This window comes from Oryzias melastigma, linkage group LG18 (genome assembly GCF_002922805.2).
Source record: "Oryzias melastigma strain HK-1 linkage group LG18, ASM292280v2, whole genome shotgun sequence".
NCBI classification, from domain to species: Eukaryota; Metazoa; Chordata; class Actinopteri; order Beloniformes; family Adrianichthyidae; genus Oryzias; species Oryzias melastigma.
In genome coordinates this window covers 20,135,641-20,154,229 of record NC_050529.1, presented here as the reverse complement: position 1 = coordinate 20,154,229, position 18,589 = coordinate 20,135,641, and the positions used below count along the sequence as shown (strand labels likewise).

The window sequence follows — 18,589 nt, the reverse complement described above, 5'->3', positions numbered from 1 at the left end:
ATTCTTGTTTTCATAATTAATGTAGAACTGCTAAATTCCACAAACCACACATTTTTTACTTAAAAAAAAGGCCACATATGAATTTGCGATTAATCGCGAGTTAACTCTGGACAATGCGATTAATCCATTCATCCATTTTCTTGACCGCTTCATCCCGTTCGGGGTCGCGGGGGTGCCGGAGCCTATCCCGGCCACTGATGGGCGAAGGCGGGGTTCACCCTGGACAGGTCGCCAGTCCGTCGCAGGGCCTCAATCACACACCCATTCACTCTCACATTCACACCTAGGGGGAAATTTAGAGTCACCAATTCACCTATGAAGCATGTTTTTGGACGGTGGGAGGAAGCCGGAGTCCCCGGTGAAAACCCACGCATGCACGACGAGAACATGCAAACTACACACAGATGGGTCCCAGCCGGGAGTCGAACCGGGGCCTTCTCGCTGTGAGGCAAGAGCGCTAACCACTGCGCCACCATGCAGCCCTCATGCGATTAATCGCGATTAAAAATTTTAATCACCTGACAGCTCTAATATATATACACAGAAATAAGGGAGATTTCATTTAAAAACTGTGGCTTTTGTTTTCATTTTTGTGCTGATTGCATTGATGGGTTCATGTTCCTCAGGGAAAAAAAGCAACTGAGAAAAATGCTACATTCATGTGGTGTTGGAATTATCGGAAAAATGACTGTCTGACTCAGAAAACAAAATCCTCAAACACCTCATAAAAGTGGAATTACTTTCTGCACCGAAAAAAATGATCAATTTATTTGTAGTTCTCCGTCTATGAGAACACAACAGAATTACAGTGAAAATAAAACATTAATAAGGATTATCAATTGTGTTTATTTCAATTTTTGCATGCCAGATGAAATAGTTTAAAGGGCCACATAAGGCTTCTGGGACGTAGTTTGCCAACCCCAGCTCTAGACCGAAGACTGAGTGACATTAAGCAGAAGACAGGAGATGCTGAACCTGATTCTTTGCTTTCTCCTCTTGGAGTTGGACAGCTGTCACCGAAGAACTAGCAGGTAAAACTTTCGGCTTTGGGGGTACCGGAGGTTTTGATGTGTTCACCTGATAGGACGGATGGAAAAAGTCTTGACAAAATGAAAACAGTGAAGATTGGATACTTGATAAATAATTGAAGTAAAGTCCAACTGAAAACATTTGGCACCAGTTTTGGTTAAAACATTGAACTGTAGGATTGTGACAAAGTGCAGCTCAAATTTCTCCAAACATTCAAATCAGGGTCTGCTACGCCGCCTAGACTGACGTGAAGATAACCCTAGGTTTGTGGTCTCCAAGTAAGCGCCTGGTTGCCTAGTCTGGTGACTACGGAAGAGACCACAAGGGTTCAGGCATGGTCACCTGCAACTGGACCCAGCTGGGGCCGGAAAGAGCCGGTTCTGTAAGATTTGGGAGGGAGTTGAGAGTGGATGCCTCGACAGACCAATCCACATATAGACAGTAACCATTGGAAGGGACCTTAACTGTTAGTACTGACCAAAGATAACTAGGCTCACCTCCACATGCGGTTTTGGCTATAAACCCAAAAACAAGACGGGTTCGACTCTCCAGTGGCAGACTTGATAAGAGATCACAACTAGGTCGTCTTGGTTTGACTAAGATTTTGTCTCTCAGGTAATAGTTTCCCTAGTATTTTTGCTTCTTAAGAATCAATTTTTTCATATTTTTAAAAAGTCCAGAGTGATTTAGATCAAGCTTTGCTTTAGGTTTTACTGGTTTTTAAGCAGAATTGCTGGTAAACGTTCACTTTAATCATCTGTTCTGCAGGGTGTTCTCACCTTCTTAACTTAAAATGTCTGTCTCTAAACAAATGTTTTTGAGATGGAAACTGTTCAAAATGTCTAATCAGAAACACAAAAAAAAAAAAAACAGACAAAAGCTTGAGTTGACTCAACCTTTACATGAACCTGTACCTCCTGCTTCACTTTGATGGTTGGCTGAGCTCCTGCTCCAACCGAGATCCTCTTAAACTTTTCCAGCTTTGCTGTGAACAAAGATGATTCAATTTCTGTCTTGATTACAGGATGGGGTGATCTATTCTCCTGAAAAGCCAAAAACTTAAAGTCAAATCTGCCAAATATATACACATATATATATATATAGAGAGAGAGAGAGATAGATGAAAAGCTCCACAGGCCTGGAGGAGATGTTTACCTGATCAGTCGAGATGTTGCCACATTTTCTCAGTGAAGTTCTTGATGCTGCAAAGAAAGGAGACAGTCATCCTAGGCTGTGCTGTTTCACATCCCTGACATCTATAAAATGTTACTGAAAGAGATATTATTGTCTTTATACCTGACTGGTTTCCCTTGATAACCATTTTTACAGATGCGTTCAGCTCCATGGTTGCCACATCCTGACAGAAAACAGTGACAAACACTTACTTTAAAGATTTCCTTTATGTGGTTTGAACTGTTTCAAGTGACAATAAAGATTCTCCCTTCAAACTTATCATAAAGAATTCTCGATATATGAACAAATGAAATGAGTCAAAAGTTTACTTTTGTGGATGCTTCCAGTTCCCTTTCTTGTTCTTGTCTGAGCGACTGTTTTCTCTGTAAAGCATTCTGGAGTTCCACCAGGACTAGATGTTGGCGTTTCTCCTCCTGCACTGGTGGATCTCTGTTCTCGGGCAGAGCCTCAGGTGGAACTCTTTTCTTGGTCGGAACCACAGGTGGAACTCTATTCTTAGGTAAGACCAAAGGTGCATCCCTGTTACCGGGCCATATCTCAGATGAATCTCTGTTCTTGGGCAAAACAGCTTTGTTCTCCGGCAGAACCACAGGTGGTTCTCTGTTTTTAGGAGGGATCACAGGTGGATTTTTCTCCTCGGACAGGACTACTCTGTTCTTGGGCAAGTCCACAGGTGGACCTTTGTTCTTGGAACGGACCACAAGTGAATATCTATCCTCAACCGAAACCACAGGCAGACCTCTGTCCTTGGGACGGACCACAGGTGGATCTTTGTTCTTAAGCAGGACCACAGGTGGACCTTTGTTCTTGGGACGGACCACAGGTGGATCTCTGTTCTTGGGCTGGAAGACAGGTGGATCTCTGTTCTTGGGGTGGACCACAGATCTATGTCTCTTCTTGGACTGGACCACATGTGACGGTGATCTGACAGCTCTGTCCACCTGAAACCAGTTTATACTTTCAGTTCAAAACAGCAAATTTTAAAAGTATTAAGTGATTTTTATTTAAACATCTGATCAGGACTGGATATTGGTAATAATTTCCAGAATCAATCAGATTCGATTCACCAGAGCCTGGATCGATTCAATTTGGATTTTTTTGCATTCTTTTGATCCACTCAATTAAAATTGATTCATTCAATTTTGAGTTTACACGGTTTACATATTTGGACACATGTTTTTCTATAAATACATTAATAATCAATATATTTTTTAAAGATATTTGTATTAATCTGATACAGTTCACATACAGTAAAATGTATTAGTGAAATTATAATTAAGTTGTTAATAGCATACAGTGTTACATGGTTTCTTAAACGGGGAAACTCCAACAATTGTTCTGCTTCTCCTGGAAGGTGTTTCAGTTTGGCCACTTGGTGGCTTTACCTTTACACCTTATTCCAGAAGAAGAAGAAGAAAACATGAGATAATAAAAAACAGTTTTTTAAACTACAAATGGTTACTTAAAAAAAATATTTCCTTAACGGAGTTTGGAAAATTTATGCCTGTGAGTTTATAAAGATGTTCATTCATGCATGTTTAGGTCAACTGAGCGTTAGCATTAGCCATCCTATAGGAAATCCCATTAAATGTTTAGCATCAAGCTAGCATCAATCTCTATTTTTAAGGATCGATCATTGATCTGTTAAGTTTAGATTGATTCAGATCGGTTAATTGCTTTTATAAACTCACATCTGACTTTTCTGGTAACATTTGCACAATCTGGCATCCAAAGAGATCAAGTTTGAAACCTGATAAGATTTCAATGCTTTTAGTCAGAAATGTTTCCCCTTTAGCTGATTAACATATTTCAAATGCAAAAATGTTTTCAATTGTAGATGTTTGAAAGAAACCTGTTGACTCCTGCATCTCTCCCGAAGTTGGGATTCTGGATCCGCCCGAGGCTCCCTGAATGGTTTCTGCACCTAAGAAATGGAACAGAAGTCTGTCACCTGACTGTAGGTATGATGTCCAGTTCAAATGCATTTTACCTCACTCGCTGTACCTGCAAGTTAGAGCAGAAGTCCTGACGCTGGTGCTCAGGAACTCGTTCAGCAGTTCTCCAGACAGGAGCTTCTGGACCTGGGATGGAAGGAGATCTTCATGAAATTAATTTTTAGCAAATTCACTGATTATGAATTAACTTTAAACGTACGTGATCTGCGTTCCCTCTCTATTCTGGGGTTAATCCGCATTTCTCCACTAACTCCGTTCTAAGAAAAACAGATAGAACACAGAGGTGGAAAGCAGCAGTAATCCATCCACTCGTCTTTTTTTCATTCATCCAAGGATTCTTGCATCCAATCATCTTCCATTTCTTCATCCATCCATCTATCCATCTATCACAGACTAGGAGGACACTGGTGTGTGACCAGGCAACCCAACACATTCTCACTCCCAAGTTGTCACATATTTACATTTGGTTAAGGACCCCTCTGTCTCATTTTTTGGTGTCCCCAAGTCGTCGTTTTTCAACATACTGACTGTTCCATTGAATCACGGGTCCCCAACCTCTGGGCAGCAAGCCAGAACCGGTCCAGTAAAGCAATGCGTAGCGCACCGGTACCCAAACCCGGAACCCTAACCCGACATCGGACCAGATGCGGTACCAGACCCAAACAGATGTGGTATTGGGTGTGAACCGGTGCAGGTTAAGGACCGCTCCGTGTCACTTTTTTACGTTTTGGGTGTCACCAAAATTTTCGTTTTTCGACGTACTGACTATTCCCATTAAATCAGGGTCCCAGATCTCCAGGTTGCAAACCGGTATCCAAACTCGGTAGCAGTACCCTTACCCAACACCGGACCAGATGCGGTACCGGACCCAAACTGGTACCAGACGCGGTACTGGGCATGAACCAGTACCGGGTTAAGGTTAGGGTACCAGTACTGGACGCATCCTGAGGACCAGTGCGCGTCTGGTACAGCATCCCAAGGGTTGCGGACCCTTGATATTAGCACGTCAAGAGATGACGGGTTGGGGACACCCAAAAAATCAAAATGTGATGCAGAAAGGGCCGAACCAAATATCAATATGTGACAACTTGGGGAGGAGAATGTATTGGACCAGCAGATTTGAGTCTTTGTGTCCTGGCTCTACTGTATCAAGGACACAACGACTCTTCCTCCATTTTCTCAATGGTTACTTTCTTCCTATAGAAACTTTCCAAAGATGTTTGGTTTTTTTATTTACTTTAACAAGGTAGCAGATGTAGTACAGATACATGACTGAGGCCAATGACTGACATGTGTCAACAGTAAGTCAAACAGTCTGGTAGCTTTCCAACATTTCTGTTATTCTATTTTTTTTTTTTTTTTTGTCTTTGCGGTCCAGTAACTAGTAACCCACATCTTCAAATGTTCTCTCTAGAATTTAAAATTTAGATGATTTCTTAAGTGAAAGGTACTTTTCCTGACCTGGATGAGGACCTGCTCCGCCTCCAGGTACCGGGCTGAATTTGCTCTTTGGGCTGAGCGTGGAGGTTCTGGAGAAGCTGTTGGAAGAGTAGAAAGTGACAGTAGGGTTGCTGCATGGACCCTGTGGTTTAAAATTTAACATGACACCTACAGATCTTTGCTGCTGCCGAGCTCTTTCTGCTGCTCCTCCTCAGTCCTTCCGGAACTTTCTGTCAAGACGACCAGGAAAATTGATTTTTTCATTGATTTTTTTATAGAGTTCTTCCTCTTTGGGTCTCCTAACATACCTCTGCACGAGGTCCCCTTTGATGTTCTCTCTCTTTTCTATTATATTTGGAGTCATAACTCTTTGTCTTTGGGATCCTAGCTCCTTTCACGGTACATCCCATCCTGCCCTGATGGATCCGTAACCCCCTATAGGTGGTTCTTCTGGTCCAACCACAGTGGCAGACCTGGAGGCTCAGGTCAGGAGAGTCCAGGTTTTCTGTTCAAGATATGATATTTCTTTTTGAAACAAGTTCTTTCCTCATGTTTTTCTTTTTGTTCAAGAATCTCCACACACTTCTAACTAACCAGTTTCAACACAAAAGTCAAAATCCAGCATGACGTTGCTCTGAACTGTCTGATTGCGAAAGTACTGCTGCTGGTGCTCCATCACCCTCATCCCTTTGAGAGTGCATCCCATCTCCCCCTGATGAATCTGTAACTCCTTATAGGTGGTCATTTTGGTCCAGCCACAGTGACAGACTTGGAGGCTCAGGTCAGGAGAGTCCAGGACTTCTGTTCAAGATATGAGAATTCATTTTGAAACAAGTTCTTTGCTCACATTTTTCTTTTTGTTCAAGAATCTCTACACATTTTTTAACTAACCAGTTTCAATACAAAAGCCAAAATCCAGCATAAAGTTGCTCTGAACTGTCTGACCACACAGGTTCTGATGCTGGCGCATCCCATTCGAAGTGCGTCCCATCATGCCCTGGTGGACCTGGAGGCTCAGGTCATTCCACTCCAGGTTTTCTGTTCAATACATGAGAATCCTTTTTGAAACAAGTTCTTTGCTCACATTTTCCCTTTTGTTCAAGAATATCCACATACTAACCAGGTATAACACAACGACCAAAATCCAGCATGGAGTTTCTCTGACCAAACAAGTCCTGCTGCTGGTGCTCCATCACCCTCATGCCTTTGGGAGTGCATCCCTTCATGCCCTGGTGGATCCTCAGGCCCTGATAGGACGTGACTTTGGACCAGCCACAGCAGTGGCACACCTGGAGGCTCATTTTACTGCAGAACAAAGCACAACTATCAGCTATCATCCTCTTCCCCCTCAAACACACGAGACTCTGCTGTCTGCAGGGTTCACATATGCTGATGTTCTGGACTCATCCAGATCTTCACCTGTTTCAAACGTCAGTAAAGCAAACAACAAAATACTTTAAAATGCAAGAAAAAAAAATCTGTTATATATTTTGGATAGAAAAACAATTCAATATATTGAGTCACTATTTGACAGAAAAAATAAATAAAAAAACACGATTTCTTAAAATGAAATACAAATTAATCAACAATGTCTACATGGGAGTTGTTAAAACTTTTTCTAGATATTTACCACCAGAAACATGATTTACATTTTAAAAGGAAATAGGATAAAAGTCAAATATGGTATTTCTGCTTCCTTGAAGGTCAGACTCCTGCAGAGCTCGTATTTCTGCACGGCAGATTTATGCTGAAAGTCTCTTGTTTGAAATGATCATGAAGCTCAATTAAACAATCAGTTAACACAATAATTTCAGTGTATTTCAGAGTGCTCAACTTGAGAGCCCTCAAACTTACTCTTGACTTGATATGTACTTGAGTTTTGATTTACTGTAGCCCACACAGTGGTGGAGGGCTAATGATGTGGGCCTTTTAAGCAGCTTCTTAGTCCATCTGTGTGACAACAAAAAACTTGAATTAAACAGGGACACAAACAGAATAAAGAATGATAGGTCTGACAAAGAAAAGAACCAAATTAAAACTGCATTTTCTGTGAATATGGATGTGCCTTTGAAGATGATGAAGTAAAGCTCTATAGGACATTTAGAAGGTTGAATAGCTGAACAAACCTACAGTCTTGGGCAGGCGGCACCTTCTCTGGCTGCACCCCCCAGAGCACTGGTGGTTCTTCCCCTCCCTCATACCGTCCCACCAGATCATATCACATGTACTGCTCTCATTTTGGGCTTTTTCTCGTATGGTCTTTATTTTTTTCTACACACCTATACTTTGCCCTCTCAAGAGCTGAGTACTGATGTGTGTTCTTTTTTGTTGTTTTATGCCACCTCTTCTCATGCAATTGTCCTTCTTCCTTACTCCCCATCAACAAAAAAAGTAATTCCGTTGTAGTAGTAGATGCTTCTATTCCACGTGTGGCTCTTTTAAATCTCCATGGTGGCTCTCTGGCTGAAGAAAAATAAAAGAATTGTAATAAAAAAAAAAATAGAGTTTAGCTTCTATTTTAGCAGCATGCTAACATTTTTTTTGTTCGTTTGTTTGTTTGTTTTTTTGCTACTTTGTTGTCTACTGGGGGTTTTAGGCTAATTTAGAGTTTAGCTTCTATTTTAACAACAGGTTTTTGACTTATTAGTTTAATGAAAACTGTTATGCTAATTTAGAGTTTAGCTAATATTTTAGCAAAATGCTGATGTTCTCAGCTAATTTGTTATCTGCTGAAGTTTTTGGGATAATTTATAATTTTGCTTCAATTTTTGCAGCATGCTAACACTTTTGACTAATTTAGTTTACTGAGGAATTTTAGGCTATTTCGGAGTTCAGCTAGTAATTAAGCAACAAGCTAGCTTTTTTGGATAGTTTGGCCTGTAATGAGTTTTTATGCTAATTTGGACTTTAGCTAATATTTTAGCCATATGTGCTAACATTTTTGGATAATTTGTTATATTCTGGGGATGGCAGGCTAATTTAGAGTTTAGTTTTTTTTTTAGCAACATGCTAACATTTTTGGCTGATTTAATTTACTGATTTACTAATTTACTCTTGTCTTCCTTTCAGAAAAATGTTTCAGATTGTTTGAACCTAACAGGAATTTTATGCTAATTTGTTGTTAAGCTTTTAATTAAGTAACAAGCTAATTTTTGCTAATTTGGCCTCTTGTAATGGTAGAAGGTAAAAACATTTTTTTAATCCAATTTTGAGACATGCAAGCTTCATTTCCTTTTTTATTTTCACTTTTGTTCTGGCAAACAATATTTCAAATAATTCACATTTATTTAAAATAAAAAAAAAGAAGGTCATGAATACAAATACAAATTTCTTAAAGTCTAAAGTAAGACTATACGGCTCCTTCTAGGTTTTGATCAGTAGAAAACGAGCCAATGGTTCTTTAACTGTTAAATGTTGCCGACCACTGGGTTAGTCATTTGCAGTGGTTTCACTGCACCAAAACACGAGTGATTAAGTAATGAGGGTCCCTATATACGAGGGCTGCCACGATTATTCGACTAATCGACAACTATTCGACTATTAAAATAGTCGATGAATAATTTGGTCGTCGAAGCATCGTTTTTTGTTTTTCCTTGTTTTGATCTTAAAACTACTGTTCGCGCGTTCTAATGCCGGGTCTGCCTTTGTCACACATGCGCAGTGGTGCTAATCCGGTCAGCAGTGACGTCAAAGGAAGTTCTCGGTAGTGGGAAAACATGTGGGAAACATAAGGAAAATAAAAGAGGAAAAAGTGTCAAATGTAATTTCTACAAGACAGAACTTGTGTTCCATGAGAGCACGATGGTGATAAATGATCACCTGAAGATGAAGCATGTTGAGACTGAGTTTGATCACGCTGAACAGAGAGCTTCGTCTAGCTGAGCTAACATCGGTGCTAACACAGCTAGCGCTGCCGCGGCTGTCATTACTGCGCTGTTTGGAGATGAACCAGAAGATCTGCAGCAGATCTGTGTCTACGGCGCTTCTGTCTGCATAGTGAACGTTTCATAATCTGCGCCCTTCTAACCAAACGCCGCGAGGACGGCGCGGATAAAGAGTTTATACTGGACATGAACCGCTCGTCCAAGGCTTTATTCATATTCTGCGCCGCGATCACGTTGACGACGCTGAAGTTGGCTTCCGATTCACAGCTTCCGATTCGCGAGAGCGTTCCACTGTATTTTTCGAACTCAGACCACCTAAAAACAGGTCCTGTTCGAAAACTACTGCACCTAGACAGTTCAAACCAGAATTAAATTATGCTTTAGATAGTAAAGATTACGTCTAACACAGTTTCTGATTTGTGAAAGCTTTTGCTGATTTGTGAAAATGTGAAATAGGATGATTTTTATCGCATTTTTTGCACTCTGACCACATAAAAACAGGTCCTGTTCGAAAACTACTGCACCTAGACAGTTCAAACCTGAATTAAATTATGCTTTAGATAGTAAAGAATAAATTAAGCATAGTTTCTGATTTGTGAAAGCTTTTGCTGATTTGTGAAAATGTGAAATAGGATGATTTTTATCGCATTTTTTGCACTATGACCACACAAGAACAGGTCCTGTTCAAAAACTACTGTACCTAGACAGTTCAAACCAGAATTAAATGATGCTTTAGATAGTAAAGAATAAATTAAGCAAAGTTTCTGATTTGTGAAAGCTTTTGCTGATTTGTGAAAATGTGAAATAGGAGGATTTTATCGCATTTTTTGCACTCTGACTACATAAGAACAGGTCCTGTTCAAAAACTACTGCACCTAGACAGTTCAAACCAGAATTAAATTATGCTTTAGATAGTAAAGAATAAATTAAGCATAGTTTCTGATTTGCGAAAGCTTTTGCTGATTTGTGAAAATGTGAAATAGGATGATTTTTATCGCATTTTTTGCACTCTGACCACATAAGAACAGGTCCTGTTCAAAAACTACTGTACCTAGACAGTTCAAACAAGAATTAAATCGTGCTTTGAATAATAAAGATTATGTCAAACATAGTCTCTTATTTGTGAAAGCGTTTATTGATTTGTGAAAATGTGAAATAGGAGGATTTAGACAACTCAAACCTGGATACTACAGGTACTACTTTACTAGCACTGTTTTATTGTGCTAGGTGTAGGAAATTTTTGCACAAATTCAATAAGATAGAAATTTATTTTACTTAATAGACAAGAACTTGCACTATCATGGCTAATGAAAAAGAAAATGCAAGGTAGTACCTGTGCAGCTGTTATTGGGGTGAGGAGAAAAAGGGAGGAACTTTGAAAAAATAGAGGTTTAATCATCTAAAAGACAACATTTTTGCACACCCAAAAAAGCTTTCACAAATCGAAGACTGTATTTGACATAATCTTTACTATCTAAAGCATAATTTAATCCATATTTGAGCTGTCTAGTGCAGTAGTTTTTGAACAGGACCTGTTCTTATGTGGTCAGAGTGCAAAAAATGCGATAAAAATCCTCCTATTTCGCATTTTCACAAATCAGTAAAAGCTTTCACAAACCAGAGACTATATTTGACATAATCTTTATTATTCAAAGCATAATTTAATCCATGCTTCAGCTGTGTAGGTGATGTACTTTTTGAACGGGACCTGTTTATATGTGGTCAGATTACAAAAAAATGCGATAAAATCCTCCTATTTCACATTTTCACAAATCAGCAAAAGCTTTCACAAATCAGAGACTATGTTTGACATAATCTTTGTTATTCAAAGCATAATTTAATCCAGGTTTGAGCTGTCTAAGTCCTGTAGTTTTTGAACAGGACTTGTTTTTAACTGGTGATTGTGCAAAAAATGCGATAAAAATCCTCCTATTTCACATTTTCACAAATCAATAAAAGCTTTCACAAATCAGAAACTGTGTTTGATATAATCTTTACTATCTAAAGCATAATTTAATCCATGTTTGAGCTGTCTAGATACAGTAGTTTTTGAACAGGACCTGTTCTTATATGGTCAGAGTGCAAAAACTGCGATAAAAATGATCCTATTTCACATTTTCACGAATCAATAAAAGCTTTCACAAATCAGAGACTATGTTTGACATAATCTTTATTATTCAAAGCATCATTTAATCCAGGTTTGAGCTGATTAGGTGCAGTAGTTTTTGAACAGGACCTGTTCTTATGTGGTTATTGGGAAAAATGGGATAAAAATCATCCTATTTCACATTTTCACAAATCAACAAAAGCTTTCACAAATCAGAAACTGTGTTTGATATAATCTTTAATAGCTAAAGCATAATTTAATTCTGGTTTGAACTGTCTAGGTACAGTAGTTTTCGAACAGGACCTGTTCTTATGTGGTCAGAGTGCAAAAAATGCGCTAAAATCATCCTATTTCACATTTTCACAAATCAGCAAAAGTTTTCACAAATCAGAAACTATGCTTAATTTATTCTTTACTATCTAAAGCATCATTTAATTCTGGTTTGAACTGTTTAGGTGCAGTAGTTTTTGAACAGGACCTGTTCTTGTGTGGTCAGAGTGCAAAAAATGCGATAAAAATCATCCTATTTCACATTTTCACAAATCAGCAAAAGCTTTCACAAATCAGAAACTATGTTTGATTTATTCTTTACTATCTAAAGCATAATTTAATCCTGGTTTCAACTGTCTAGGTACAGTAGTTTTCGAACAGGACCTGTTTTTAGGTGGTCTGAGTTCGAAAAATACAGTGGAACGCTCTCGCGAATCGGAAGCTGTGAATCGGAAGCCAACTTCAGCGTCGTATCACGTTGTTAAGTTTGAAGAGCGGATTATGAAACATTCACCGCGCAGACAGAGAGGCTGTGTGTCGGTACGGATCTGCTGAAGAGTTATGGAACGATTTAAAACTACGAGTCCCAGAAGTGAAGGAGCTCACCCAAAAGTCCAGAGCTAAGTTTACAAGTGTAGCATTACATTATCTGCATTAAGCTACAAGTAAATGTAACTTAAAGTCACAAAAACGACAACAAACAGCAAAACAACCACAACATTAAAGAAGTAACACAGATTTATGGATTCTCCCCCAAACTGAACAATATGAAGTATCGGTCTGCACATGTGCAGTGGATGTAGGTGGTGAAAGAATAAAAGTACTGATGTACATTCTAACATCCCCTGCTATTCTCCCTTTTTAAAAATATACATTTCCCCTTTTTATTTATTTTCTTTGTTTCTATGGGCATCCTCAGGTTTTATATATATATAGGAATATCTTGAGTTCAAAGATGTTCTTAGTGTTTTGCTTTAATAAATGGGCCTCAGTGAGCAAATATTTTGAGTGTGTTTATATCTGCTAATAGCTTTTGAAATACTTTATAAATGTTTTATTAAATATATGTTTTAAAGCTTTAAAAAAGAATTGCAGACTTTTAATAAGTTTTCTGTTGTTGATTCAGATTACCTCATTCGACTTAAGTCTTTTTTTAATGCCAGAAACAAATGAAGGAGAAAAGCTGCATGATCCATTAAAAGATTAATAAACCATTGTCTTTTTTTTAGTTAAGAATATAACTTAAAGACCTCAAGTTTAAAGCCAATTATGGTTAAGATGTGTGTTTTACATCCAGTCGCCGCACGAACCGATTAGTCGACTAATCGAAAAAAATAATCGGAGATTAGTCGACTTTTGAAATAATCGTTTGTGGCAGCCCTACTATATACCTGTTATTACAATTTATTAACAGATATTTGAACTGAACGTCCTTACATTCCTCCGTTGCTGACAAAATTGATTAAGCTCAGTCACCCAGAGAGAGCTAATTCTTGTTCACTTGTGTGTTTGTACACATGTTTAATTTACACTTGATTATCTTGCAGAAATACAAGGAATCTGAAGAGCTTCACCTGCACTGTTCAGAATCAGTTATTTATCTCTGAGTCACACTGAACCAATATTGGCTATAGATCCTACAGAAAGCACAAATTATGATGTGAATTGAATTGTTGTTACAATGAATCATTACACTCCTGAATAGAGGTGTGTATGTTTCCCTCTCATAAGATTCCATACACATCTGGATATGTGGTCCACAAATCAATACATAACGGATTCAAATAACTAATAATGACTTGGAAGACGCAAGCTTATGATTGGACGTCTGTTTGGATCACATGTGCATAAAAAGACAAAGATATTAGGAAAAAAAAAAAAAAACAGAAAGAGAAACTGCACATTGCCAGAAATTAATTATTGACGTCTTTGTTGATTTTTTACCTTTTAACCAACATGATCTTGTGGCTTCCAAACAATACTGCAGTTTTCGATACGTATCATTTTTTTTACATCCTAACCGATACTTCTGTTGCTCCCACTACCTGAGCGATTTTTCAATAAGTATCTCATATCTTTTACATCCCTACTCCTGACCCTAAAGAAAGACCACAGCTGCTCTTTGAATCCACCTTCCTTCTTAGGCTATTTTAACATTTAACAGCCTATTTACCTTTATATATTACAGGATTATAAATGTTATTCTGTGCTTCTTTTTATTCAGAATCCAAATTAACTAAACTTCAAAACTCACACGAGATTTTTTGTAGGGAAAGTTCTTTTCTTATTTTTGTTTGCTCTAAATGTTGCATTTTAATGAGGTTTTGACTTTGGATATGAATTAAAATCTGTTAAGTAGAGTTAAATTTACGGATGAGCCTCTCACTCACCTCCGCGCTCTCCTCTTGCAGATGCTGCAATTTTAAGTCATAACGGACCTCCTTCAGTCCAGCGGGATGCTTTCACTTTCGTTTCTGCGAAAAAGGAAAAAAAAAAAAGCAAAGTCCCGCTCTTTTTCCCCCGTGACTCACTTCCTCATCTTTCACGTGACCCAAAAACTGTCAATCAAAACCAGTAAGTTTGGTTTTTATTTTAAAATATTTAAAAATAATTAAGTAACTTTACTGAAAAACAACTCAATATATATTTAAACATTATTCTATAATTTAATTTATTAGAAAAAGGAGAAAAAAAATCTTCAAACTGGCTGTAAAACATAAAAGATTATCTTCCTAATGTCACCCTTTAACAAATAAATAAATACATACATTTTCAATATAACATTTCCTTTATTTTAATAAATTTAAATAGATTTTCAAAAATTGGAAAAAAAAATACAAATAAAAAAAAGTATTTTTTTTTTTTTTTAACTGAACATAGGCCTGTTAATTTTGAATTCCATATAAATAGCAAAAAGTCAGAACCAGGGCCGTGCAGAGACATTTGGAGGGCAGGTGCTCAAAGTTAAAAAAAAAGGGCAAATGGAACAAAAATTTGAAGCACCGCACAACATACCTTACAATATAACAGTCTGAACTGTCGTAACCCATGTTCATGAAGAATGCAACACGAAATCACGACATACTATCATACATCAAGACAGTATAATATAAACTTTATCCCAAAATTCACTTGTTACAGCAGCAAAAACAGTTAAGGCAGACAGTACAATTAGACAACACAAGACAAGCAAGGATTAATAAAGGAACGCATGGAGGGAAAAAAACAACTACCGGCTTTAGTCTATGTGCATTATGCAGGCTACAAGAAAAAAAGCTATGGAAATTTTGAAGTGAAGGCTAGAGAATATTGCTTGTTGCAGGTAGTTGTATAAACAAATACAATGTATATGTCAGGATTCTGTGATCTGGTTTTTGTCATGTTCTGTTTTCCTTGTCAGTCTCACCATGTTCAGGTCAAATCACCCACAGCTGTCTTCATTTAGTTAATTGTCCTCAGCCTATTTAAGTGTCTGGTCTTCAGTTCTGCATCGTCAGGTCATCTGTTCTGTTCTGTCACGTTACTGGTTTGTGTTATCCTGGTTTTGTCATGTTTGAGTTTATCTAAGTAAATGTTTGAGTTTCTGCCACCAAGTCCTGTCTCATGCGTTTGGGTCCTCCACCACCACCATCCATGACAGTATAGTCAATAAGCATACAGTGGAGTGGTTAAGTAGCGCAAGTACATACATGTTTTACGTGTCATTGTCCACATCTGACATCTTTGGTAGAGGGCAGTGCAAAGCAAGTGTAGTCTGTTTTACCTTATGGGATACATTGTACAGTTTCTGTCGAGGGGGATGGAGGGGAGGCTGCTGCTGCTGCTGATATTCCTGGTGATAGGCTGTATGATCTGAGAGTGTAGCAACTAAAAGGAGCATGAGAGAGATGGTAGCTGATTACACAATTGTTATGTGACCATGACAAGATGCAAAGATAAGACATTGGAGATGGTTCACTGTGACTGACCTGCTAAACTGCTGATAGTTTGATGGAGACTTCTTACTGAGAGAAGCTGTAGCCAAGGTTGACTGCTGGAAATAAACAGAACATGGTGCTCTTGGGAAAGCTGGCTAGACACCAACAACTGCTGCAGGTAGAGATTATAAGTGTAACTGAAAAGATTAAAAAATTAAATTTAAAGGGGAATATTAATGGGGAAAAGATAGAAGTGTGTGTTTATACATTTATCTTGACTTCTTTAAGCAGATCAATGTGGAGACACAGGTTAGCATGTAAAGTACAGTAGTGTAGCTGTGTCATATACCTTGACCTTAGAACTTTTCAGCAACACAGTACACAAACAAATTTAGAACAAAGGTCAGTAAAAAAAAGATCATGAAAATTATTACTTTCCAAAAGACATTTATTTGGCCCCATGGACTCTTACAAAAACAGTAAGAATATTAATTTTGTCAGTCTAAATGAAGACACTAAGAAAGATACATATTCCACATAACAAAAAAACAAGTTGCAACCAGAACAGTTAACTTTCCTTCAGACTTCTTAGCTTTTTCTGACAGTTGTGTGTATGTGTGTGTTTGTCTGTGAGTGTGTGTGTGTTCTATTAGCATCATTTAGACATCACAAAGTGGCGTTGGTCTTTGTTGCAGTTATAAGAGCAACTTCCTGTTGCCCAAGCTCTGAAAAATGTCAATGACTTCACTGTTGTCGATTGGTATGTCTTTCTCAATTCAATTAAATTCAATTTTATTTATATAGCCCAAAATCACAAAGGAATTTGCCTCATTGGGCTTCAAAATATAAACAGTTGTTAAAAACTAAACAGACTAAATAAACTGGTTATCCCTGCCCTTAGACCCTCCCTCCCAGTAAGGAAAAACTCCTAAAAAAAACCTGAGTCAGGAAAAAAGAAGAAACCTTAGGGATTCCCACATGAAGGAGAGATCCTATCCCAGGACGGACAGGCGATACCAGAACAGTTAAAGAAAAATTAGCTTCTACAACTACGTATCTAAGAGTTCATTCAGATAAAGCTGAGGGACAAGTGATGATGAAGTCCATAGTCAAGATGAAGCAGAAGTGCAGTCCACGACCAGGAGGACAGACGACCCAGCAGGAATCACTCTCACTCAGAGATGCAGGATGGTGTCGGGGGCGTGGTCCACGGCCAAGAGTGGGAGCGCGGGCGATTCACCGAGGATCTGAAATCTCTCCCGCTCCCCAGAGGAGAGTGGGAAAGAAGAACAACATGTGAATGGAACTGCACCAACAAAAGCATGGAGAACTAAATACAATAAATAATAAAGAGTAGAAGAGAGGAGAAGTAGATGAGAATAGAGAACAGAACCCCAGAGCTGATCTGAAAATAACGCTGATGGAAAATCTAAATTTATATTTAAACGCATCAATATTAATTTATTAATCTAGCCTCACAAGGACCACAGGAGAGGGAATATTCTCTGATTACTAGCTAGCCTGGCAGAACGCCTGTCCAAAGAGGAATGTTTTAAGGCTAGTTTTGAAGGTAGAAACTGTGCTGGCCTCTCTGACATGAGCTGGGAGCTTATTCCATAGAACAGGGGCTTGATGGCTGAAGGTTCTACCTCCAACTGTACTTTTAGAAATTCTAGGAACTACAAGCAGTCCAGCATTTTGTGAACGAAGTGTTCTGACTGGTTGGTAAGGAACTATGAGATCTCTAATATAGGATGGGGCCACACCATTCAGAGCCTTATAGGTTAACAGGAGGATTTTGAACTTGATCCTGGATTCAACTGGTAGCCAGTGGAGAGAAGCTAACACAGGAGTGATGTGTTCTCTTCTACTAGTTCCTGCTAACAATCGTGCTGCTGCATTCTGGACAAGCTGAAAACTTTTTAAAGAACTTTTCGGGCATGCTATTAGTAAAGAGTTACAGTAATCCAGTCTAGACGTAACAAATGCATGGATGAGTTTTTCAGCGTCACTTTTAGATAACATATTCCTGATCCTAGCTATATTACGTAGATGAAAAAATGCAGTTTTACAAGCTTGAGATATGTGAGCCTTAAATGATAAATCCTGGTCAAATAAAACCCCTAAGTTTCTGACTGAAGAATTGGAGGCAACATTTACACCATCCAGGGAGACTATCTGATCTGAGAGAGCATCTCTCAGGTGTTTAGGACCCAGTATCATGACCTCAGTTTTTTCTGGGTTTAGGAGGAGGTAATTAATTGTCATCCAGGTCTTAATGTCTCTTATGCATGAATTCAGTTTCTCTAGATGGTCATTCTGGCCTGGTTTAATGGATAAATACAACCGTGTATCATCTGCATAACAGTGAAAGTTAATGCTATGTTTCCTGATTATGTTTCCTAAGGGCAGCATGTAAAGCGTGAACAGAATGGGCCCTAGAACTGAGCCCTGAGGGACTCCGTAGCTAACTCTAGTACAATGAGAGGACTGTCCATTTACATTAACAAACTGGTATCTATCAGATAAATAGGATTCAAACCACTGGAGGGCAGATCCCCTGATCCCTATGTCATGCTCTAGTCTCTGGAGTAAGATGCTGTGGTCGATGGTATCAAAGGCTGCGCTGAGGTCTAACAGGAGAAGAATAGAGATTAGTCCCTTTTCTGAAGCCAATAGCAAGTCATTAGTGACTCTAACCAGAGCAGTTTCAGTGCTATGGTGAGGTCTGAACCCTGACTGAAAATCTTCAAAATGATTGTTGTCCTGTAGGTGGCACTGCAGCTCGTTCTA

General features: G+C 38.6%; 1 protein-coding gene across 1 annotated transcript in view; it reads right to left on the bottom strand.

Annotated features, from left to right (window-relative positions):
• The window catches only part of LOC112156212 (titin), a gene marked incomplete in the record, with an annotated part of 27,528 nt that extends 12,238 nt beyond the window's left edge, over nt 1–15,290 (bottom strand). Inside the window, 16 exon segments of the mRNA XM_024288419.2 lie at nt 976–1,077; nt 1,944–2,072; nt 2,185–2,231; nt 2,326–2,386; nt 2,532–3,164; nt 4,076–4,147; nt 4,228–4,304; nt 4,378–4,435; nt 5,640–5,716; nt 5,791–5,848; nt 5,927–6,123; nt 6,213–6,419; nt 6,510–6,656; nt 6,739–6,923; nt 7,473–7,568; nt 14,270–15,290. Coding sequence (XP_024144187.2) covers nt 976–1,077; nt 1,944–2,072; nt 2,185–2,231; nt 2,326–2,386; nt 2,532–3,164; nt 4,076–4,147; nt 4,228–4,304; nt 4,378–4,435; nt 5,640–5,716; nt 5,791–5,848; nt 5,927–6,123; nt 6,213–6,419; nt 6,510–6,656; nt 6,739–6,919 — 2,046 coding nt within the window.
• Nucleotides 15,291–18,589: the final 3,299 nt, after the last annotated feature.